The sequence below is a fragment of the Nothoprocta perdicaria genome, unplaced genomic scaffold (assembly GCF_003342845.1).
Source record: "Nothoprocta perdicaria isolate Ctin4 unplaced genomic scaffold, notPer1 scaffold_68, whole genome shotgun sequence".
Classification (NCBI taxonomy): domain Eukaryota; kingdom Metazoa; phylum Chordata; class Aves; order Tinamiformes; family Tinamidae; genus Nothoprocta; species Nothoprocta perdicaria.
Genome location: NW_020455954.1, coordinates 3,151,356 through 3,177,802, shown reverse-complemented (window position 1 = coordinate 3,177,802; position 26,447 = coordinate 3,151,356). Strand labels below are relative to the sequence as shown.

At 36.2% G+C, this 26,447-nt stretch overlaps 1 protein-coding gene across 3 annotated transcripts in view; it reads right to left on the bottom strand.

Annotated features, from left to right (window-relative positions):
• STXBP5L (syntaxin binding protein 5 like) overlaps positions 1–26,447 on the bottom strand; it is a 168,197-nt gene that overhangs the window by 29,683 nt on the left and 112,067 nt on the right. Inside the window, exons 16-20 of one of the 3 annotated variants that reach the window (XM_026050318.1) lie at positions 24,399–24,571; positions 18,459–18,584; positions 16,418–16,569; positions 14,786–14,857; positions 8,932–8,997 (exon numbers count right to left, since the gene is read on the bottom strand). In XM_026050318.1, coding sequence (XP_025906103.1) covers positions 8,932–8,997; positions 14,786–14,857; positions 16,418–16,569; positions 18,459–18,584; positions 24,399–24,571 — 589 coding nt within the window. Of the gene's footprint in view, positions 1–4,081; positions 4,133–8,931; positions 8,998–14,785; positions 14,858–16,417; positions 16,570–18,458; positions 18,585–24,398; positions 24,572–26,447 lie in introns of all 3 variants that reach the window. The other 2 variants (XM_026050321.1, XM_026050320.1) reach the window with 2 other exon arrangements.

Genomic DNA, 26,447 nt, shown 5'->3' with positions numbered 1-26,447 from the left:
TACGCAGGGCCAGAATAACTAATACAGAACTCTTCACTTGAAATCAATCAGCTTGTCTAATGTGGCAAAAAGCAAAACGAGACAACAGCTTCAAAATGTTGCCAGTTGAAAGCACAGCATTTATTCTGTGGTAACTAACAATCTAATCTAATGATGTCTGCTACTGCATATGTTAAACTGTGTTGAAAGGGCAAAGCAAGAATTGCGTCACCTCTACAGCTCACCCCTAAAATAACAAAACTTTCCAGCATCTGGGCCCTGTTTCATAGGCTTAGGAGGATCAAGGAAGCCCTTGGATGCTGCAGTGGGGCCACTGGAACAGATGATTACAAGGGGTTTCTTCCGATCTCAACTATTCTGTAATTCTGTGATCAACAAAGTGACACTTTTCCTGCAATGAACTACAGAAGGCATTGATTATGGAGTGCTTTTGTATTGCAGTTAGATTAGTATATGCATAAATCTTTGGAGGAAAAACAAAAAGATTCCACAAACCTTGTACATACATAACACAGAATTCAAAGTCAAAAAACTCCTTTGATTATCTCTTATAATTACGTTTTATGAAGTCAACTTTCAGAAATAAAAGGTGGCTTTGCATCAGAGGACACTTCTCAACTCTTGGAAGAATCTGAGCTTAACTCTCAGTTACCCTATCATATGTAGTTTTCTACTATTGCATAAAATGGGAGATATTATCTCTGGTCTGGATTAAAAATGCATTCACTGTCTAAAATAGGCCTGTGGAAATCATAGGAAATTGCATTATTTTTTTGAAGAACGTAATTTGGCAAGAGGAAACAAAACAATGTCTGTCTCTATTTGCATTTTCTTTTGTTCTTTGGCTAACAAAGCATAGATGACAGCATAAATCCACACTGTGAAGCCATCTGTTGAGGGGAATTAAATTATCAGTTACCCAGTTTTAGCCGTAACCTCTAGTATTATCAGTTACCCTGCAGTTAGCACTAGGTCAAAATAAAGACACTGAGATCTGCTTCATCATCAGTCATGCAAGGGGCAAAATGGAGTCCTAGGGTGCCTTCAAGTCATGAAAATCCTATATAAGTTAGAAACAGCCTCCTTCATTCATGGAAACACATGTTATTCCCTTAACACTAGAAAACTATTCATGAATCAATCGGTCAGTACTGGTAGCACCTCCTCCCTGAAGTAGATTTGACCTTTACTCAGCCTCTACTATTTTAATTTAGAGTAAAAGAGAAAGCAAGGACATTACATGATCTGGATCCTAAGGAGGAAGCAGAGCTGTAGGCTGCCAGACACTAATATATTTTCCAATTTGCTGCTGGCAGTGCTGGAGAAGGTGATGTGTCAGTATTCTTTGGAAACCTACGACCCAAAGCCAACAGGATGGACACACAACATCTTAGGAGAAAGTGATGCCCTGCCAAAGACCTAAATATCTTTAATACAAGTGTGGCCCAGAAAAATATTGTTATCTGCTGGATATTAGGACTCTTGATAGAACCTTAGGTAACAACAGGGTAGGAGATAAATAACCTCTAAGAGCTCTACCAAGGTATGCAGGACGTTCTGGACTAAAACTAGATGAAATGCCAACATTATTCATCACCTTGTCTCTTATCTAAATTTAGCTCCTCACTTTAGGAGAGGGAAGGGAAAAAGCTTTTTTTCTCAGCTAGTTATAAAATAAGCCATCTACAATTCAGCACAGTTTAAAATCGGTAGAATAATTAATAGATTCCTTTTAAAGTAATCTTCCATCCCTTTATGACCCTCATGAAGCAGAACTGAAAGAGCATTTTGTTTTATTTGTTATTTTTCAAGCTCTCTTCTGCAGCTAATTAGCCATAAACAACTGCAAGCTAATACACCAAATGCTGTTCTGCATGCTTTATCCCAAGCAGTCTATCAGGCTCACTGATGTTGATAATATATGAGGACAGTACCCAAAAACAGTGGTACTAACAGCAAACATAATGCTTAAGTAACAATTTGATATTATCACTCAGTCTATATGGAATTTTTGAAACAGACAATCCCTTATTTTTAGTTTATATTAAACTCGTTCTGTATTATTCAAAAATAATGAATACAGGCAAGCAGAGGAATGGTAGAAACATGACTGTTTCAAATCATTAGTCTGCAAACCTGCAATGATGTCGCACATTTATTCTCCTCCTGCCAGCCTAGATACAGAGGAGAGAGCTTCAAGAACCTCCCTTCACATCTTAGGTTTAAATGGATCATTATGCCTTCTCTACTCAATTCGTTTAACCTTGCATATTTTCCCTTTTGTATATACTTGTCCTGCATCCTTGTCCCAGGCTTTTTGTTTTTGTTTTTACATATTTTATGCAACATTGATGACATCATCCAGCATCTCTAGCATGATTTCAACAGAGCTGTTGGTAAGGCTGCTTTTTCTCTGATGTGTGATTTGGAAGACTTCTGTCTTAAGATGTTAAACAGAAACAAATCACAATTTTGTTTCCCACATTACAGAATACAGCCCTCACTGCCTCTATACACAGATTTTTTTTTTTCATTTGCTAAATACCTATCAGTAGAATATTTTAATTAAGAAATTAAGAAATTAACCCTTTTCCCTTAAAGTTCAGATCTTTCAGATGTGCTAACAACATATATTTCATGTGATGTGTTCCTCATTGTGATCCTTTTTAATAATAGTAATAAAAATTTTGATCTCTATTAACATGACTTAGCTTAAGATTCTGCTCTATGATCATTTCAATACTCTCTATATTTTCTTTCTTTCTTTCTTTCTTTCTTAATTGCTGCCCATTTAGTTAGTACTAAAAATAATTTTTACAGGTCTACAACTGCCTGCATCGTTCCTTTTACCTTTTCAGAATATCAGTACTACTATTTTCAATTCATTTTTCTCCTGGTGCATTCTTACATTCAGTTTCTCAAGTATCATTGTTAATGATGGAGTAAATAATTTCAGCTAATTCAGTTTTTACATTGAAATTTGCATAAAAAGGATTGAATTTCTCCATTATTTTGCAACACATATACAGCCTTTATGGGGAGTTATTAGCAGTTCTCTAAATTGCTCAATCACTTACTATCATTTATAATGTAGAAAGCATATTTATTTGCCTAATGTTTGCCTTGTCTTGCTATGCTGGTTTGTACATATGATTCCTATGATGTACCTATGATTCTTAGTGACAGAAATTAGGTCTAGAGGCATTACGTAAGAATATGATTCACCTTTATTTTCTAAAACGCTCAGAGTCATAAGACAGGCCTACAATGCTTTTCTAGTCATCTTACATGAGAAACTTCCCATGAGAGCAAAACTAGAAAGTATCCCTTGGGACTGAGGATATTTAAAGGCATAAAGATATTTAAAGATTATAAAAATATTTGTGTGAACCATACACTCCTGTCCAAATGCCACACTGGACGCCTTTTACATGGATATTTAAAGAGGAATGATTTGCCCCGAACATTTATAGGTTATATATCATCTCAAATGTTCCCTTTAGATTTCTGCAGTGAATTTCTGCCCTCCCTCAGTATTACCAGTCAAACAGTAAAGAACTGAACAAAATGTGACAGCCCATGTACTTAACAGTTGGCTGAGGTAAGTCTTAAGGAGAGTTGTGAGATGCAAATGACTGATTTTTGATCTGATGTCTCAGAAGTTCGAAGATACCATATAATGCACATGTTTAAGTGTCTTATCACTATTGTGTCGTGGAATTTGTACACCAAATAAAAAAATAGACTACTGCATGCATTGGTTGTTACAGACAGAGATAAACATCATTGACAACCAGTTATAATGATTCGAGCGCGTCCAAATTTCTGGAGCCATTTACAGTAAAGTACTACACACTCAGTGTGTGATGATTGCAAAATGTGTCTACATGACATAAATGAGCATTAAACAAGCAAAATTCTGAGAGCTGCCAACAGAACTGTATGGGTTAATAGGTGGTTTTTAGAAAGCCTTTTCAGACAAAGCCTCCATGGTTATTGTGTTATCTCATGAATCAGTTGGTAAAATGCTTTGCCAATGAATATCAGGAAGTTCAAAGCTGTTGGCTTTCGCCTACCGTACCAAGATCAGTCTTAAGATCTGTTGGCAGACTTAACTTTCTTGATCCTTTAACTGAAACAACAGAAAAAGGAGAAAGGCAGTTGTTAATAAGTAAGAAAGTAAAAGTAGCGAGGGAAAACAACATGCCATCTTTTGGCTAATAACATACTGAAAGTTTGCAAGCACATTTTTTTTTTTTTTAATACCATGTAAAAGCAGGATTATTGTTTAAATATTTTCAAGTACCGTAACTCAGCAAAATAAATGTAACTGAGAAAAGAGGCACTGGAAAAAAATAATACTCCAGCTCTCAAGAAATGAATGGTGCTTTACATAGCTTAGATGATGTGTGGCAATATCTTACCTTGCGATGACAGGAATGATGGAAAAGCAAATGAGATTAAAGTAAATATTACAAATGCTGGTTATGCAGCAAATCACAAATATTTAAACACCCTGAAACTAGGCTAATAAGAGGGTGCAATGAAATTATGAGTTCTGATGACTTTATCTCAAGACACTATTTGAAAAAGAAAGGGCATACTGTACAGATAATAGACTGAACATATTATTGCACATATTGCAGAAAAGACGATTGCACAGAAATGAAGTACAGCAGCTGCAGAATAAAATGTGGTGTTATCTAGACATTAAAGTAATACACTGTATTTCCTGAAGATTTAATTATGTGTTGCATACTAATTAAAAACAAAACTATGATTTTGCTTTTGTTCGAAAATGTTTTGTTTCACACATGAGCACATTTTTAAACAATGAGCACCAGAGAACTGAAATGAAGCATGTCTTGCAGCAATCAAAAGGGCCTTGAATTTTTAAATGAAAAAAGTCTTAATAAAATATTTATTAATTATTCAGAAGACTTCATTTCCAATATCATTCCTTTGTGTCACCACCATTCATCATTTTTTCACATTGCTTTCCGGCTTTTAAAGCTTACCCTCATATTGTTGATTAATAAAATTGAGCAATGAAGTATTAGATAATTATTTTATTTTGAAGAACGTCCCGCATGATAAATATCACAGTGGCAGGAACACTGGGACACATAAAACAAGGAACAAGTCACTTGCAAATGCTATTTAATAAGCATTTAGGTCAGAAGGATGCCCAGAACAGCCTCTTAAAGCTTCAGATCACAGAGCCCCTAAAAGATGCTTCAAAACTGTATTTTGAAGTGCCAAAAGCTACAAAACCTGCAATGTGGAAGAGGAAAATACCAAATCACATACACACTAGGAAGTATTGGAGGGGAGAGGGTAGGGGAGTCCTTCATGCTCTTCAGAAGAGCCAGAGTTCCTCTCAGTAACTCTTACAGCTCTCACTATAACTGGGTGCTGTAGGGTGATGTCCCAAGGGTGCTGATTTTCAAAAGGCCCTTTTGAAAACACTCCATTTGTCTGCACAGATGTCATACACTTTTAAGCCAGGATTAGACTATTTCAGAACTGTAAAACCTAGCTGCATTTGACACTAATCTATGCTTTCATGGCAGGGATTTTGAGTTTTCAAAGTCCTACTTTAACAATAACATCTAATTCTATGTACAGGTATTTCTGTAGTAGTAGTATTACATGTTTTAGGTTTTATGTCACAGCTGTTAGTGCTTCTTTTACAGTTATGAAACATACCATGGAGAAAATGTCTAAAAATTGTAAGACTGAAGAGATAGCTCCCAAATCTTTATGTGAAGGCTCTTAGTGGACATGCCAAGTCAACACTTTCTGATTCCTCTCAAAGACTCTAAATCTGGCTGCTCCCATGGCTCTGAAATGACTGAGACTGGGGGAAAAAAAAAGTTATATATAAAGCATATATGAGTATATATGAATAATAAAGCTCATGAGTTGGGCAACAGGTACAGGGACAGCATGGGCATCCTGAAAAAAAAATGAGAGAAAGAGGAGAATAAATTTGGAGTTCTTCTTTAAAGAGAGGTGTAATAGAGAATGTAGGGAGTAGGATAAAGGATAGAGAAACATCACACTGGGAAATGAAGGAATCAAAAGAGTTAAGGAAGCCAGGAGCTGCTGCAACCATTTCCAATTCCAAATTTGAAAATTCTTGGTGTAGGACATGATTGTGTGATCATTTAATTAATATTGATTATATTAATATAAGATTGATCAGAAAGTGATATGCAACCTATTTTTAATATCTAAATTATTCATATCTTACTAGCTCTACATTTATTACAAAGAAGGATCGTACTCAGTAAACCCGTCTTGCTAAGAAAGAGCTTTTGAAAATCAGTTTATTATAATAATGATGTAGAATATAAAGGCACAAAAGGATAGCAAAATCATTTATCACCTTTACTTGTTCATGTTCAACTTGAGGCAGCCAGCAGAAATTGTGATGCCACAGTGCAAGGCACTGTACAAACCCATAGTGAGAAGGCTCCTACCCAGAAGGTCTTAGCAGTCCAGACATTCAAAGACAGAATAAGGAGAAGACTCACACAGAGTTACTAGGTATGATATGACCTCTAGTTAAGATGAGAACCCAGACCTCCTCACCAGACAGTCTGGGAGTCTTATGGTTCCTATTAGACCTTGCATGAACACACCAAGGCTCAACCAACACACAAATGGGGGTGGTCTCCTTCCAGCCAGTACAACAGGGTGTGCCCAGGGAACTTAACATTATGCAAAGACAGGTGACTTCATACAGCTGTTTTTCTATTAGACAGCTTTGATAACACCTTGGAATACCTGGCCCCATATTCAGCTGCTAAAATGTAGGTTTAAGAGCTTATTATTTAAATATTCAGCTGGACAATTGGTGTCTCTTCACATACACTGTAAGGTCCTCAAGGCCTGGGAGAGGTCTGGTTACTGGGGCTCACGGTCAATGTATGGCCTGGGGACTCTCCCCTTCCCCTGGGAACTGCTTCTCAACTGAGCCTTGACCACTTGGCCCATGCCTGAGCTAGGCCATGGCAAAGCCAGATGCCAGCCCTGCCACAAACCTGCCCCTGCTTGACCAGGCACCCCCTAGGCAGGACCTCCAGGCTCACATCCCAGCCTGGCCTTGGCCCTTCTCCTCCCGCCGGGCCGCCGAGGGGCTGTGTTGGACCCTGACTGCCAGATACCCTGCCCAGATACCAAACACGTTGATTCAGCTGATCAGAAAACCGCTCGCAGGCCCGAAAAAGTGATACAATACCACTCGTGCTCTCCATGCACAAAACACACATATATGTGGTTTTATTAATTAGCCTTCTAACGTTCTTTTAAACTCAATATAAATAAGTAGAAATGATTGTGCTGGCAGTGTTATGGAAAAAAAAGAGAGTTTCAGAATAAGTCATATTCTAGTTCTATGCGAGAAAACGGTAGCTCTGAATGGGCCCAATCTTTGCTAATTTAACCATTGCAATGAATCAAGATAGTAGCATCTGGAAAACAAAACAGGATCTAGAAACAACTTCTTTAGGAATTTTCTCAGAAGTGCAAGGAAAGCCACTGTAAAAGTATATACATTGCTTTCTCTAATCTATTGTCATAAATGAATTTTGGATATGGATAGCAAACAACAATGTGATTCCTCCAGAAAATTTTCATTTTAAAATGCACTTTTCAGTGAACTCCTAGTTTTCAATAAAAGGATTTGGAGCCTCTTCTGGCCTAATTTTGGAGAAAAGTACAAAAAGATGTATTCCAGTAACACACACAAGAAATATCCAATTTTAAAGACCAACTCATGATTTTCTGAGACCTAGAGCACGTGTAACCTAGTGTTACAACAATATTGTTACAATCCATTTCACTTTGATATTCTCACATCTGCAAAATCTGAGTTGCAAATACTATAGGAAAAAATATATTTTTTCAGAACAGCTATTTTTGTTTTAGTCCCCTATGTGTCATGAAAACACTTTTATTAGTTTCAGCTTTGTAAACTACTAATTGCTGGACTACATTCAAGATGAATGCATCTCTTTAAAATAAATAAAATAGATAAAATGGTAACAGAAGATTTGGATGACATTTTAATGGGAATTTATATTACTGTAGCTAGGAAAAAAAGGAAAAGTATCTATCAATACTTACCAGAGTACAAGGAAAGGAAGTACAATATGCCACACTATGAGCAAAATAAATGCATTATGGCCACACCTGTTCATTTTTAAGCACATTTAAAAATCAGCTACTAGAAAAAAGCTCTAAGAAATGATCCTAAGCCAGTAAACTCACATTAAAGAGATCAATGCAGACTAGGCATTTTCAGAAAAAGTCTCTAGGTAAGTGCTGAACTCCACCTTCTGAAGGACTATGGATAAAAAAAGGAAACATTTACAACTTTTAAAAAGGCTAAGATTTCACTACAAGGCTATTGTGGTTGATCAGCTAAGATATTAATTGAGATTACATTTCTATGGTAAATTATAGCACTTGGACATTGTGGGTTCTCACAGTTACTATTTTCCCTGTCCATTTTGTTTATCAAAAAAAAAAAAATCTGTATGTACATATATGTGTAATACACATATATAACCATAGGACCTCCTTATTAGAAAAAAAAAGTCAAAAAGTCTTCTAACAAAACAGGAAAATCATCCCCTAAGAAAAATCCCGAATCCATTCAAAAAATAGATATACGCCTGTAAGATGCTACTGGTTCAAATACTTTCATATTCTTTACCTGAAGATGCACCACATATGCTTAACTTTGCTTTAAATGTGCAAACTTAGTGATATATTCTGCTACATAACAAGCACTTCTCCAAAGAATTCTTCCCTTTGGAAGTGTGACTGTGCACTTCACTTCTTAGGGATTAATAAAACACAGTGATGCATGACATGAATTGCTTATATAGACTTGCAGGAAGAGATGCCAATCACCTTTACCTGAAGTGGGAGACTTGCAACGCTCTAGCTCCAGGGAAACTGGACTGTCACTGAGTTCAGTCAGGCCTGAAAGAACGGAGTTAAAAAGTTAAGTTACAATCTAACAGGGCATGCTTCAACTTTGGTGGCTGGTGGCATTCTGCACTTCACAAGTCAATTTGGAGAAAGGAATGGTGTGAAAGGTAGGGAAATAACTATTTCAGAATACCTACAGTTATCAGATTGCCACTACAGAAACTTTGATCTGGTTTAAAATCACACTTATCAATTCAGAGTTGTGATTGATTCAGATTTGTTTTCTGAATGCCTCTGAAGAAGCAAAGCCAAACTGTAGCTAATGAGTGAAAAAGGAAAAAAAAAAAAAAAAAAAAAGGAAATATGGCTTAAATCTAAACGCCTGTGATACAAGTCAAATCAAACTAACTCATTCATCCCTGGTCAGACTGACGCATAAACAATTTTGTATTCTTCCAATCGCTGCTGGATGCAGGAAGGAATGCATAAAACTGCACAAAAGGCCATTTCTGGTGAAAAAAAGCAAGTAAATACAAAAGCTGCTTCTACTACACTGCATTTGTTTCCTTTCTATGAATTCACATAATGTAGATCACTTTTAAAGAGCAAATACTGTGATAATTCTGCCTGAATACAGCAAACTATTTTGGGGGGGGGCAAGACACTTTATACACTATTTATTCATGTGTGTGAGGAGTTCATTTGTAGCAGTCTACCGTGGAAGACAACAATGCAATCTTAGTTTACAGTGCTGGAAAGGCATGGGCTTGTGTCTGTGACCCTAGTAAGATACGTTGCAGGACTAAATATGCCCTTTGTCATGTAACATGGGGAAACCTGAGCTTGAGTTATCCCTTCACCATGCGCTATTGGAGTAGCCTATTTGAGTTTGAATGCAACCCACATACTGCAGTACTGATCATGTGTCAACAAACACACACACACACAACACAGAATTAAAGTAGAGGTACCTGTGAAATCAAATATCCTACTAGGACTTCTTAATATGCTTTAATCAGGTTGCATACCTCTTGCAATGTGGCATATGTTTTAACCTCTCTGACTTCCAGACTGTCCATTTCTGAGATCCTAGCCACTACAATCTGTGTATACTCTGTTAAAATGTATTTTCTGATACTTCTCAGTCAGCAGTGCTAGCTTCTTTGTGCTGAAAATAGTGGACCTTAATGTAGCTGCTGAAACTTTTATTGCAGTGTAATTTTGGTGCTCGAAAATATGGGGATAATTGTCATAAAACTTTGGCAAGACAGTAATAACGATGTAGCTTGTTAAGTAAGCAGTAAGGGCATATTAACTCGTAACTTTTACATCACAGAAGACCACAATCTGCATATTAGTGTCAAAAACAATGTTTTTTTTCCCCAAACAGTCCTTAGCGTAGTCACTTTGGAGGTTATGACAAAATTCAGGCACCGCAGCCATTTGGGGAACATCTCTACCTGGAGCTTTCTTACTGCCCATCTGACTTGTTTCTGATTCTAAGCACTCTATGTGCAGCATTTCAATCTGCAAATTTGGGACATACTTGATCTTTTGCTGCACAGCTTTCTGTTAATTTGACACAATGTATAGCATTAGAGGCTTTGATTAAATAAAAGGAAATGCTAAAGTAAATACTTTGTATATGGTGTAGAACTAGTACTAGTGGGTGACAGTTACAATGTCAAATCCCAGGTCAGATTTTGCTTCTCAATATAATTTCTTTTTTTTTTTTCCCCCAATGAAGTAATATTACCACTCTGTGCAAATTATGATGCTCTAAACTATGTAGGAAACGTACCAAATCACACAACTTTTCTGAAAAAGACAGGAGCAAGCACAGTGAGAATACCACAAGCTCTTTCTGTACGACAACAGTTTTACATCTGAATACTGTAAACATATATTTAATGGTATGATATTTTAAAATTGGGAATGTGAACTTCTCTAAGCCACTATTCTTTCTAACAGCCACCACCAACAAATTCTTTTTAAAAAGTGCAATAAACTCTACTTTAAACAGTTTAATCTGTCTTGCATAAAAGTGTTATCTGAACTTAGATACTTAGACTTGTCTACACACTGACTTGCAGAATGAACACTAATGTAAGTCTTTCAGTCATATTATCATTATTATTATAACCAGTTCCTCCTGTCATCCATTCAAAACTCCAAAGTCTTCTTTAATCTTACTGAATTATCTGCCCCAAAGACGTTCTGTGACAATAATTGTGCAATCAAATAACTGACTGAGTAGGAATAAACACACCTTTTGTCAACTTTGGAATGGCCACCTTTGACTTCAGTAACAAAAACCTCTTTTGTTTCTTTTATGAGTTAAGAAAGCAAGCTCTCAATTTACCTTCTTTGTACTACTGTTTATTTTCTACAGTCATTGCTTTTTAAAGGAAATCTCTTTATTAAATCCTTTTATGCAAGTATTTCAGTGCAGCTCAGTTTTCTTGGACTCTTTTGAGAGACTTCAACAGCTACTGAAGTTACATTTGAATAATACTTTCAATTTACATTTTGAAATTCTACGGGCCCAAATTGTGCAGCCACAAAAACAACCATCTGTGAGAAGATATATCCATTGATATTGGAATGAAACTGGCTTTGACTTGAATAGATTATAAGCATATGAAAATTATGCAAATATTGCATGGACTCTTTTTCAAGTTTACTGTGATTACCCTTTTACCTTTATTAAAGAACCAAATATGTGCTTTATATCTCAGAGTAAAAACACCTGTAAATTCAGCACTTAAAATTTCAGTCTCTAAGATCAAATTGTTTGGACTGATCATTTACTAAAAGCACCCAAAGCTGTCAAATCTTCGCTAATAAATCTCATAAATATCTGTAATTCTATCTAGTTGGTTTTCTCAATTTTCTCTGAATTACTATACTATGTTTGACCTATAGATTTAAGTATAATGCATACTTTGGCAACTATGGCTAGTTGAGAATATGACTGTTCACTTAAAACTCAGCCTACAATATCTTCCGATCTGTTGTCACGTGTGATTTATAGTGCTAATTACTATCTGTCTATGATCTACATCTATAATCTATCTATCTGATTATATCTAATCTATAAGGACTCATAAGATACAGTTTTCTGTCTGCTTTTGTCAGAGCTAGGACAGTTTGCTCACATCCTCACAAGTGCCAGGTCTGAAGGAAATGAGACTTCTCAGTGTGAAGCCTGGATTCTGAAAATTAGTTTCCAATGGATCGACACTCTCTTAACCTGCTGACTTTTTGGATGCTTCATGAAGATTAATTATGTTCCTGGTTTGTCAGCAGATCGTACAAATTCATAATAAGAAACTGACTTTTTTTGCAGGTCAATTTTCATCTTCCGATTCCAATACTCTCTCTAGACACAGCGAATGAACTTGTTTTAATATTTCAGCAGATGTTATCCACTGTCAGCTAATAACATATACAACCTGATTCCAATTGTAAAAAAAAAGTAAATCTGCACTACTTCCTCTCCTAAAATTTTCACATGCCTTTATGACATTTAATTCAACTTATGACCAAGATGAACTCTAGTTCCTCCTGCTATAACCTGCTCACTCTTCGCTCTCTTATCACAGTAAACAGCATCACTGTCTTCCCTTATACTTAAATCCATAACCCTGGTTTCCTCCTTGGAACATCATACTTCTTTAATCTCGGATTCAGGTTAGATACAAAACAGTCTTTTCTTGCTGCAGTCACCTCCAAAATATGATTAACAATAATCTAAGCACCTTGCTTATTGCTAACATCTCCTTTGGCTTTAATTCCTGTGAATCTGATTCTCTCAGGCTAATCCTGGTGATACTTCCTTCTTGATAAGTTATTCTAATTGAGTCAACTTTCAATATGTCTTTCCATTAAGTTTTTCCATTTTTATTAAATAATCCTCAATCCTCAGTATTTCAGACCTCATGCTTATGCTATCATGATGGATTTTGGTTGATAATACCAATTCCACATAATTCACCACACATCTTCAAAAAAAAAAAAGTATCTTTTTGCATCACCATCCTTTATAAGAGGTGATAAATGCCTATTCAAAGTCTGTAAATCCACCCTCAATCCACCTCTTAAAACTGATCTGTCATATAAAATATACATCAAAGTACAACCTGAGAATGATTTAGCAAATGAAGATTGGGCATAATTACCTCTTACTAGCTATTTTACATTCTATTATGAAATTATATGAGCCCTATTCTTGATTGTAGTGTCTGGTGTGACTTTTATATTATACGCAGTTTTGAGTCAGAGACTGTAATTAATATATTCATACAATACATAGACCTGTATAAATATTGACTGGAAAAAACAATAAATCAACTAATTTCTGTGGAAAAGGATGCAGCTGCTAAAGACCCTGCAAAAGAGTCGAATTCATATGCTTCAGTTATTGCATATCCTGAAAGATTTGAGGAACTTTCCAGATTTTGGAGTTCAAGGTAGAAACCAGATACTGCATTTGTAGCTGCAAAAAAGCCTCAATGGCCTTTGTCAGTTTGGATGATTATGTTGGTCTTTACTGGCCTTAGAATTTCCTGGTCTACGAATGTATTAACTTTGTTTTTTTGGGGAAAAACACAGACTGTAGTCTCAGACTTGTAACTGAGACTGCAGTCTGTTCTTCAGGTTCTATCTCACAGACTCGAAGTAAAATTATGAAGTAATAAAGTAATAAAGTTTAAGAGTAAAGTTTAAGAGTAAATGAGTAATAAAGTTTAAGATAATATAAAACAATGTTTTATACAAACCGTTAAATATATAACTGGCCTAGTTATTTTTTTTATATATATATATATATATACACATATACAGTCTTTAAATAAACAGTCCATGTTTTATAAAGTACTCGGAAGCAAAACCATAGAAATCACTTGATAAGCAATCAACCCTCAGAAAGAAAATAGAATTTCTACTGTGAGCGTTTAATTTTATTTTCACAGATATATGACTTCATATTTATGCGAAACAACGGAACAAGCACCACCTCTTTCTATCTTGCCAACACGGAGTATTTAATTTAAAACTGCCTATCCAATTGTTCTGGGAAAATCACTTTAAAAAGAGATGAATAGGAGGCATCCTAGAGACCTAATTACATATAAGCATTGCAATTAATTAAGATACATACAGCTCATCTTTTGAATAGTCATTTTAGCAAAATTAATTATAGCTTTGTTCATCATACTCTGCAGTGATGAATACTAGTATTTAAATTTCATAGCACTGTAACTTAAAATTTTAAAAATATTAAAAACATTAATTTTCCTTCTTTTGATGCACTTTTTTTTTACCCCCTTTATACTCTTCATTAAAGATCAGAGCTGTGGGATGGTTCCCCAGAGTCAAATAGTGAAGATTAAATTTTAATATTTCACAGCATGCAGTCCAATGCTTACTCTTTAAAACCACATTGCTCTTCTGAAAACAGGAAAGAATTTATTCATAAACTACAACCAAGTAGTGCCATTGCGTAACAAGAAATGCTTCATATAAGCAGATGAATGCTGAAACAAATTCAAAAACAATGGAAGATACTGTCATCAATAATTCAACATGATTGAAAAATAGTTCCTAAGGCCCAAACCGCCTCACATAAATCAATGGGCATAAGAAGAAAACAGATCTGAAACAGCTGAAATATAGAAAATCATCAAAATCAAGCACAAGTGACGTTACAAAACATAGTAAATTTGCATGCATGCTGAATGTGTTTAAAAAAACACATTACAAAGCACAAACACACGGGTTGAAGTCAGGCATATTCTGATCGTGATACAGCTATTTGCCTAACCTTAAGAAAACTTACTCTGATAGGAAGTACGGATCCGTTTCGTTAAATCTGGATAAAAGTTAGACAGGCCACGCATGCAAAAGTTGTCTTTGGAACATGCCAGTACACCAGCATCAGCAGCAGGCAGAGGAAAGAGAGAAAAAAACAGTCTAAAGTGAAAGGACGTGATGTCTTAACCAGCACCTAGAACAGCCACGGCGAAGAACTTTCAGCAGCTGCTTACCTTCAGAGGAGATAACCAGGAAAAACCAAAAACGTAAAGGATGTGGGATGGATGGTGAGAAAGCAGCTGAGGTTTATTTCAGATGCTGAATTTCTAGAGCCATCTCTAACTGGGTAGGTTGAACAGTCCTTGGTTGCTGCTGGGCCCCAGCCTAGCAGCACCGCGCGGCTGGAACGCCGCCTTCAAGGCCTGGCCAAGGGTCTCTCTCGGGGAGAGCAACGCTGCGGGCTCGCAGCGCTGATACAGCTACTTCTCCATCAGTCACCCTCCACCTTTCGCACAGGATTCAGCTGCAAACTGCCTGGGGCTGCTCAAGCTTTGCTGGGAGCTGCCAGGAGTCCGGCCTGCCCACACACTGGGCCTTAAAGCTGCCTCAGCTCTGCCCAATCCACCTGTTAACAACGGGCACAGAGGAGAACTCCCCTTGCCATGATTAAACTGCCTATAAAGTGAGATAAATGGTCTTTCAGGAACAGAGGTAAGCTTTTCCTGAGTGCAATCTTATTTCCAATCTTATTTATGAAGAAACAGTATTAGATGGTTTAGGGTAGAGTCTGCTGATGAAAATGCCGACATCGTACAATCATTATAATCTGTTGCTTTACTAATTTTATAGATGGATTTGAAACACTGAATGTTTTCAAACACATTTTTAATTCTAATTTTAAAACTCGAGAACTCTAAGAATAACATTTCACAATTATGTCTTAATTATGCTACGACATGTAGAGCAAAAAGACTTGAAACACATAAGACCTTCCAACTCTTTTTCTCACACAAGTCATTTTTTAAAGATTAACAAAAATTTATCCCAAAATACACCTGTGCTGATGGACTGAGACTTCTAATGTGCAGATACAGACAGGCTCCTCTTAGCCTCACCTTTAAAACAATGATACAGCTAGATTTAAGTTTTTTTGAGTTTTCACTACTACTTCACTAATAAAATACCTAATCTGAGCTGCTTTTGCTACCTAAATAACATGTCTCTCGGATATTATGTTATCCTTTGAACACACCTGTTGGTTCAAATTGCAGTGCATTGCTTTTGGCCAAAACCAATTAAGTTTAAACTGAAATATTACCTATTGGTCTGAACTTCGTGAGACTTGAGAGAAAATTACACAGAAGTCAAGTCGAAGCAACAGTGAACAATCAGTTTGCTAATTTCCTCTTTACAGTTTCTTAGAGACTCAGCTAAGGGGATTACTTGCTGACCTCCATCCCAAAAGAACAAACTTCAGAAAACATCCTGGTTTTGAGCAAGTGTCAGTACCGAAAGCACGTCAGGTTTCTTTGGTCAACTTAACAGAACCTTCCATGGGCTGGTAGATAGTCATGCGTTTCAAAAGCACTAGAAGAAGCCACAGGCAAAGAAGGGAAAGAACACGTCAGGCTCAGAAGCACTGTATTTCATCTCCTACCTGCAGCAAACTGCTTGCTTTTGCGAGGAGAACGGGGTTGACGCTGGTAAGGATCGCTTGAGCCGTACAGGTCAAGGGTTCCCATGCTCAGCAAAACTGTCTTCTGCATAAAGTCTACTACAGCCAAGCCATTGCAGTTCCCAAATGCAACGCTGAGAATAGAAGGGTTCCTCACAGGTGTTAATAATATTGAATTAAATGAGGCAAACAAAACAATTATTCCCAATTGAGTGGAATGCTTTATAAAAAAATCTTCTCAAAGCTTAGTTTTTATAATTTTTATAGATTTATCATTTTGAATTTGTAAGCTTGTATCCTGAAACAAATGAACTGACATTCCAAAAAGTGGACTATCCCCTTTAATTACCATTCTGTGCTACGTACATTGCATAATGTATGTATTACTAATAATGGATTACTAATTACTAATAATATCCAAATGCTGCTTTACTGAACAGTATCATTCTAATAATACTGTAAATTCTATATGAATGTAGATTATGACTACAGATCTGAACATAGATATTAACAAATAGTTGTACATAATTATAAAATACAAACATAGTTTAATATATAAATAAATGCATAAATAAAACCATTTAGCTAAATATAAATGACAAAAGCAATTTGTTTAGCTGTGCTGTGGAGATACCTAAATCTGAGGTATATTAATAAAGCTTCTTTCCAAGTCAACTTTTTTCCAAGTTCAGCTGCGTTCCAGCAGTGGAGTGTTCTTTTTTTTTCTCCCCCCACAAGGAAACTTCATAAAAATATATTTTGCTCATCCTTTAAGTAAAATATGTTTTATTACATTCTGAAACAGATAAAACTCTAATTACATAGACTATGGAGTTTACTCTCCAGTGCCCTTTATGATCTTCTCAAATAAGAACAAGATATTGTCAAGTAAAAGTGTATTTTGCATTCACTTGGAGTGGGAGCACATTTCTACTTAGGCAACAGATCAGTGAAGAATTAATGAGATAAAGAATACCATGCTTGTAATACCTTAATAGATGCTGTACTAAAAGCACTGTTAAGCCTAGGTTAGAAAACATGATGTAGTGACTTTGAACCACCATTATACATGGTACATTAATTCACTAGACTGACAAATAAGAAAAAAAAAATATTTTAGCTCTTCATTTTTTCTGTTTGCTATGAGGAACCTCTTTTGCTTGATGGAAGCAGAGGGAGAAAATTTTTAAAAAATCAATTAAAACAAGCCCTACCCCACAATATTTCTGCAGAAATGTAAAGGCTTTGCTTAAAATTTCCAAAGTGTCTGAACACAGTCAAGCAATCTGTTGAAAATCAGTGGGGGGCAGGAATGCAATACTCGCTGAAGCTTATGTCTTTTTATTGAAGTAACACCTTCTCTCTCAAAGATCAGTTTAAAGTATCTGGGCAACTCTCCCTGGGAAAAAATATTTAAAATTAGCACCTAAATTGTACCTGAGCAAAAATATATGCACATACAAAGCTACCCACATTTTCATACAGATGTTAGCATTTAATTGTTCCTAAATCAATTTTCATCTTCAGGTCTCCAGATCTTTTGTGAAAGTACAGAATCTATTTCAATACATGTATGCAGATTAGCACACAAAAAACCTGCTATCACAAGAGAATTTCTCAGTTAAATGTATGAGGTCATGATAAATGACATTTAGTGTTTAATCACATTTCTATTAAATGTTTGTTATCTTAGTGATCCTTTCAAAGTATCTTTGAAAATTACAGATCTCTGAAAGGTAATCAGATTTTGTTTAACAAGATGGACAAAATTATCTGAAAAGATTTGATCTTTTAACCAGAGATATTAAAAATATCAGCAGGAAGGACAATTTAATATCTCATATTAGAATCTTCACGACCTACCAGGTCAAGCAATTTTCCCCCTCAAACATGGATAATAGCATGTTTTTATTTTTTTCTTTTGACTCTAAGGGTCTGCAGAGAACTCTGAATTATTACTAGCACATATACAATGTAATACAATGAAGAATAGATCAGTAAACCTTAATTTGGAGTTACTTACAGTCCATAAGCAGAATTCACAGCAAGGCTGGTAATCTGTTGTGGAGGCTCACCATCCACCCACACCAGCTGAATAACCAGATCTGCTTGGTACCCAGGAGGCATTCGTACAGGTCGCGCCTTAACACTAAGAAGAAAAAGGTACAAAGTTAGAACAGACAGACTGCACAAGGAACAACAGCTGCTTTCCTTGAGGAACTACTAGTGAGGTAGTTATCCTTAATAAGCTGAGAGTAAAGCAAGTATTGGTAGCACGTTGTGAACGTGGTGGTACTTTGAGACTGGGCATCGCAGTTAGAAGAGCTACATTGTGGAAGAACTGCAAGTTTTGGTTTTCATTTCTACTGCAAGAAGACATCTGAAATCTTCAGCCTTCACTACAAGAGAAACTCTGGAGAGGGTGTAGGTGAGATGAACATGTCGGGTGAATAATTTTTTCTGGGTAATCACTTGGCTTTGATTTTCCTTTTTCATAACACTTTTTACAATGCACCATTAAAAAACAGTGTCAGTAAATAAACCAAAAGTATTTAAAGTAGTTTTCTCTATAGCTTTGAAACAGGACACTACTATATCATTGCAACATTCTTGCTCTGAAACAAAGCTGTTTACAGCAGCATAAGTATTCTTCAGTGTAATTCCATTCTTCTCCTGGCTCAAATCTCAATTGCCATTATGGATTCCGTCCTGCAGATGTACTGCAAGAGCAGATCTGTTGATCCTGCATCACCCATGATGCAACTATGAATTCTATTATGGCAAACAGATGCAAGTTCAGCATATTCAGTAACTAATCTTCATTAGGCATAATGAATTACTAAAAAAAAAAAAAAGTTTTAGCAATTGAGCACCCTCGTGTACAAGGACATTGAAGCTTAAGCTCAATTTTCAATCATACCTATCTGCTCTTCTTGAAAGCCTACAAACCACGAAGGAAGGGAAAAGAAGAAAATAGTGACATTCAGCTTTCTCAGAAGGCTTCTGCTAATATTTTCTCATCTGCCAAGTAGACGTTTGCCAAGGAGATCAAGCAAGTTGAACCATAGCATCAGTGATGAGAAGTGCAACATCGCAAAAATACACAGGAAGAAAGAACTCTGCTAAGAAAAAAAGAATAATCTTCAAGAAATCTTCACTGAGGGCTGAAACAAATCGCTTCACCAAATTCAAATGGATCTGAATAGACCTTGGTACACGCTTCAGTAGGAGGTGAGCTAGAAAGAAAAAAGTTCAGCTAGACTCACAAAAATGCCAAGGACTGGCCACGAGTTTAGTTCTAGGATACCATGTAACATTAGAGTAACAAAAAGTAGGTCTATACCCAAAGTCACTGAAGAACAGGACTTCGTGTAGCCCTCACTGTTACGCTTCAGCCAGAGTGCAAAAGGGCCACTGAGGATAGAAGATATGTGGCTGGACATGACATGCAGCTTGTGAGAGGAATATGCCAGGCTTTCCTTTCTTGGGACTGCAGTCTTGAAGATGTGTATGAGAGTACTGAACAAACAAACAAACAAATAAATAAATAAAAATATAGCTCTGCCAAGGGCAGGACTACCTGGAAACGTAAAGGATGTGAAATGAAAGGTCTAAACATTTACAATAACATTGGGGCAGTACAAGATTGTTCTGCTGGATCCAAAAAAGGCAGAGAATTTCTGCTTGAAACAGGAAGGGATATAAAGCCAAAGTGCATCCTCAGGATCCCTTGCAATAACAGAGCTACAAAAACTGTTTATGAAAGAGTCCATTGCTTAACACAACAGAGCAGGCTCCTTGTGGTCAAGTAAAAGTCAAACAAATTTGTCTATCAGAAGGGCAGGGAGGTGTCCTGCGACATAACGGGAGAAAAATCTCAAGTGTTAGCAGTAAAAATACTTGAGGGTATTTTTTTGAAAAGTACTCAAAGCAGAAGTACTCAAAGTACAACTACTATTTTCTTAATGGTTTATTATTATGTGACTTTCATAATATATTTGATAATTTTTTTTTTTCAAAATACATCCTCACACTGTCTTGGAATTGTTCAATCACTTCTGTCACACAGTTCTCATTGTACTGCTTATATTTTTACTACAGAGAGCTCACTGAACTTGACATGTCTTTCACTTCTTCACTCTTTATTGAGAAAAATATTCTTCATTCCTCTTCCTCTCCATTTCTCTTCCTTTTTTTTTTTTCTGCTATATTACTCAGAATCTAATATATTCATTTATCTTTAGAAATAATCAGTCACTTGACTCAAATCTTGTCTTAGAAAAGACATCACAGAAGAAAAAAAAAAAAAAAAGGCAGAAGCCTTTTGCCTCTCTTCTCTTCCTTATCACTCAGGACCAGCTGTGAGAACAGACCTCTCGGTAAAGGGTAGACAACTATTCCTCTCCCAGTTCAGGGCTCCTGCAGTCACAGAAGCAACAAGAGAGGACAACACCAGTCTTGACCTAAACAGGAAGAGGGTCTGATAGTAAGAAGTAAATACAGGGATGAATGGCATCTTATCTTCTTATTTAGAAAGAAAATAATAATAATAATAATAATAATAATCTCTTCCTTTTTATTTCATAACGAATCTTGTCACTCGTGGCGGATGCCAGCCTGCAACAGCAGCACACTAGAGCTACTGCTAGAGCCACATAAATCATGGCCATCGAGAAGGGAAAATGGCAGGAGTAAGATAAGCTTTTGTGAAGTGCAGGTTCACCAAACCAGAATAATCACATGGTGCAGAGTGGTTGCATAAGATACTTTGTACCTTTTAGGAATCACTTGGCAGTTCTGTCAAGCCTGAAGAGAAGAAGCAGTAGAAAGAGGAGGCAGTAAGAATACTGAAGAGCTGAAGGGTTTAGTCTTAGACATGTGGCAACTATCTCACAACCATTTACAATTTTATTATGTCCTGTAGCCTCCTCAAACTCTACAGCCTCATTAGAGTAAATCTGTCAGTCCCACTAGAAAATCCAAACTGGGTGCAATAGTGTCCTGAAATTGTTGCCTGTTGGGAACAGAGCAGAGCGTAATGCAACATTTTGGTAGGTGGGACAATGCCTTCATCTAGGGCTCCAAGACATAACCATCTGCTTCCACTTTCCATGATTCTGGTTTGTTACCTTTTTCTCTTTCTGATTGCAGAAGCATTCCAAGTTGCATATGCCAGCTCTGTGTATTTGTTTCCCAAAACCAGCAAAGCTCTGCCCAAGTTTTGCACTTTCTTACCTGTCTGCTGGCAATAAAGCCTTGCTCTTTCCATTTGTTCCTAAGGCAACAGTTCTGAAGTGAAGCTTTCTATGAGCTAACGAGGCCCTGGATTACACAGGAGCACTGGTGAGAGCAAAGGGAAACACGTATGTGCACCCAAGCAGCTAAGGGAGAGGGGCCATTATGAGAGCTAGAGAAGCTAGAAACAAGAGCTGCAAATATTTGGAAAAAAAAATCAGAGCAAGCAGAAGGAAGCTCAAAACAAAAGAGTCTACCAGAATATCTCCAGTAATGCGTCCTTCGGACTCTTTGTGGCTGTGGACAAGGTATGAAGGGGCCTGCTAGTGGAGTGGTCCCATCTAGTTTTCTGTTAATCTGCTCCTGTCCTTGAAACATTACACAGGGTACAAAGCATATGAATAAGGCCCAAGAAAGCAGAACTCTAGTCCAGTTGCCCTTTAGATGAGCAGAAGCAATTTCTATACATATTTCCCAATGAAAGATGTGAAGGAACACTAGAGCAAAGAATGCTATTATGCTGAATCCCATCAAATGTCTGAGTTTTTTTTTTGTTATTTCACAGAAATATTCTCCAAACATAGAACAAGTGGTGGTAGGTGCACAGATGGCAGACTTGGTTCAGTTTTTCATTCCTACGTTCCTAAAACACTTTCCCCTTTATGGATGTTAGTGCGTTTCTCTGGTTTTAGAAACCATCTTGCTTGAATATTGATGTCCTTTCCTTCTTCTTCATTTTTTGTCTCCTTTTCTTGATGTATTTATGTCAGCTGTGAGCCTGAAGTAGACTGCAGACTGTATGTACAGAAGGAGTATAGATATTCCAGAAGGAGTGTAGATATTGCAGGGTTTTCCTTGACTTGTTCTGATTATGTCAGAACATAACCAGAATGTATTTGCTTGCTGCCAACTATATTGTTTAGTTCTCATCTTGAGATAATCAGAGACAGACCTTTATCACTTTGGAGATGTCTGTCAAAACCCAAAATTGACCTAAATTTGAGAACATAACAAAAGTCTGGGAACAAAGACCTACCTTCTGGGTACAATATTTTTGATGATAATATTAATGCCAAAAATGTCTTATCTGGATAATAACAAATACATCAATTTCCCATGCTATCGCAGCAGTAAATTTATTATAAGAACTTCTGAAATAAGTAAGAATTATTTTTGTCACATCTTTCTCGACAGCATTTACTACATTCATACACTGACTTCTGGCAAAAAGTAGGTGGCACACAGTGTTACCCATTCATGGGTAAGTAAAAAGTATACTTTTAATGCAAAAGGGAATATAACAGCAGTTTTACTACTATCACTATTTTGATTTAAAAAAACCCTCTCTAATATAATAATTACACGCTTATTTTTCACAAAATGGGACAAAAGTCAGTCTATGTGAGATTATATATGGAGTTATGCAACACTCTAAACACTAACCTGCAGAATCTCTACCAGTTCACAAGAATGCTTCTACCTTTAAGATAAACACCCTCCTTCTCCATCCATCCATACAAATCAAATAAAAATCCCCTACAGGAAAATCTTATTCCACTGAAATCAGCAACTACATTCTTACCAATTTCAACTGCAAGAAGAAAAAGTTTTCAACGTGGGATTTGTTTAATAACTACTCACTGCCTCTTCTATTGACTTTAATGGTTTATATACATGACTAAAATTAGGTCTGAGATTCAGCTGCCTTACTGAATGAGGTGGACAGATTAACAGGATGCCAAGTAAACATTGTCAATTATGCATGAAAAATGTCACAATATTGCTTTTAAATGCCAACACACTATTTTCAGGAGCACAACAGTCTGAAGTGTCTGCAAACTTAGGCAATGTTCACTTAAACTGCTTTTGAAATAACTGAAGCATTAAAACATTTAATAATAATTAGACTAAAATAATAATGAATTCACTTCAGCAATCATTGTTATCAGCAGTACACTATAATTGCTGAAATTATACTTTACAGAATGTTGTATGGAATTCTATTTTGAAACTATTCAAACCCATAATTTGTCTGCTTTATTAGTAAGAACATACTAGTCTACTCCAAATACTGTCAATGTGCACAAACAACAATTTGGTACTTTCTAAACATTTAACATACATAAACACTTTCACATAGTGAAAATATTTTACAACTGTGTACTTCAAGATTTTTTCATGTCTATACCAGTTCCCATCTCTAACACCTCATATGCATACATATTTTTTCAGAAAGTAAAATTTAAGTGTTACATTAATTAACCACGGAGGCAAAGCTTTGCAAATGATGGTTTTACGGAAATCTCTTCGAGAACTCAAAAAAACAAACACGTTCCTCAGAAGTTTCTGGAAAATTCTGTAGTGACTATATTCCAATCAAAATGTGAATGTGAGGAGATTTAATCCTACATCAAACTGGAACATTATATCTGAACCTTTAGTATAACATTGATTAATTATTCTCAAGTATTATTTGCTCTAATTTTTCTCATTGTACTGAAACATCAGGTTGAATCTCACTCGATCTTTTCAGTCCTTACTTCCATCCTTTTTATACCCCTTCTTAATTACTTTTATTCTTAAAAATAATTCTGGGCTCAGAATCCTGGTTTCTTCTCATTTTATGCCATGAACACATGATCAACCTCTTTTTCTTGACAGTTAATGAGGTCATTAATACAAGTGGTAGAAGTACTTTTTAGAAAAATAAGTCTTTGAACAGTCTTACCTAAGGCATGGGATGCTATCCTTCATCATTCCTTCACATGCTACAGTGTTGGTACTGCCTGACAGGTTCTTTAAAGAAGGAAGCTGGGAGGAGGCATCAGGAAATGGAGGAATTACTTCTGGTTCAGGAGTAATGATATCTTCTACCTCATACTGAAGCCGTACCTCTAATGACTTAAATAAACAAAAACCCAAGTTATAATTTAATAAAGAAAGCTTCTGGAAAGTTTATTAAACACCAGCAAGTCAACATTTAGTATGAAAGAGAAATTAATCATTTGCCCTAAAATAGACATTGCTTCAGCAAAAGAAGCAAAAGACATTGCTTCAGCAAAAGAAGGCCTGAAATTTTCTGCCCATTGACCAACATTCTTTGTTTAAGCAAATTAACTAAAAGACTTATCAAGTCTACCTCCACACTGCTAATACACCAAAGTTTCTGAGACAGATTTTAGTGTGAAAAAAAATGATAGTGTGGATACTACAGATTAAAGGACTTAAGGGAATTCACAAAGGGTTAACAGCCCATAAAAATCCATATTTTTAAATGGAATTTTAAAAAAATTTGTTATTTATAAAAATAACAAAAAGCAAAGTCGAAAACAGTTAATTTTCCCATCCTTTCTTGCTTCTCTATCTCAGGAAAGAGAGACAGACTCAGATCTATAATGACTAATGATCTAAAAGAATCACAATAAATGTTGACTATTTTTACATCTTATGAATTGTACAAGGAGATTGCTATTTTGCAAAGAAACAAGATATAGTCCTCAAAGTGGTAAGGTGTTTGGAATAGTCTCTTGAGTAGCAATTTCCTGAAGTGGTCATCAGATGAAGAACAATTACAGATATAGACACTGCAAAGTTCTTTTCAGCTAGTGATCTTTCTCAGAGACCTCATCTGTGCCAAGATGAAGACAGCAGCATTAGAAAATAGCAAGAATTTATCAAATCAAGAGATGAATATCAATACTGAACATTCCTAAAATCAAGTGCTGTGTTAAAACACATAAGGTTTCAGAAAGAAGTGATTCTATTCAATTAGAAGTGTTCTGTCCCAAATTTTCACTTTTGCTTTCTCCACTGCAAGAACTACAGATAATTTTTGCCTAAAACAACCAGGAAACCTACAGAAAACCTTTGCTTTCAAAGACTAATGAGCAAAATACTGTGTTGGGATCTCTTGGAAGTAATTGCTGCCTGAATGAAACAATTCCTAATGCTGTTTAATCCTCATGCCTGACTGAAAGAGCAATTGAGAATATGTTTCTTCTGCTTACCACATTAAAAAGACATCATTCTTCTTTGGTTGTTTTTCCTCGTGTCTTCCTGTTTCTACCAAAACACATTTGTGAAGTTTTTTCCTTAGAAAGCAGTCATGCTTACTAGACATCTCTTTGTTATCAAAGTGAGAAAGATTAACACGTTTCTACACCAGATGGAATGGATTCGGATGGTCAAAAAAGGTAAAGAGGCTGTTTTGCATAGCTTTATGGGAATGACTCCAGGGCTGGATATGAAGCAGAATTTCTATCTCATGTACAATACTAGTCTTCAAAGTGCAATATAAAATGATGCAAATAATTCCTGTGTTCAGGAAATCCCACTGTCAATACATATTTTAGGGTATGTATATTCAAGGGTGGACTTAATCTGTCACTTGAAGAAGACTGTGTAGCCTGCATCCTTTCCATTCACCACAGCAATGATGTTACAAGACTGATGTCAGGCAGATAATCTAACATGAATTCCTTCTTAAAATGCTGCCTGCTGCAGGACAAATGGATTTGCAGACTGAGCTCAAGCTGAGTTTAGGCTGATTGCTGGAAAAGAGAAGACACACTGTGCTAAAACTTGGGCTCACTACAGACAGCAGAAAGGTCTTGAGATGGACCACATCGAGCTCAGGGTAGACAAAATGAGAAATATAAGTCAGGAAGGTATTACAGCAAAGGAATAATAGGAAAGGAAAGGAAAGGAAAGGAAAGGAAAGGAAAGGAAAGGAAAGGAAAGGAAAGGAAAGGAAAGGAAAGGAAAGGAAAGGAAAGGA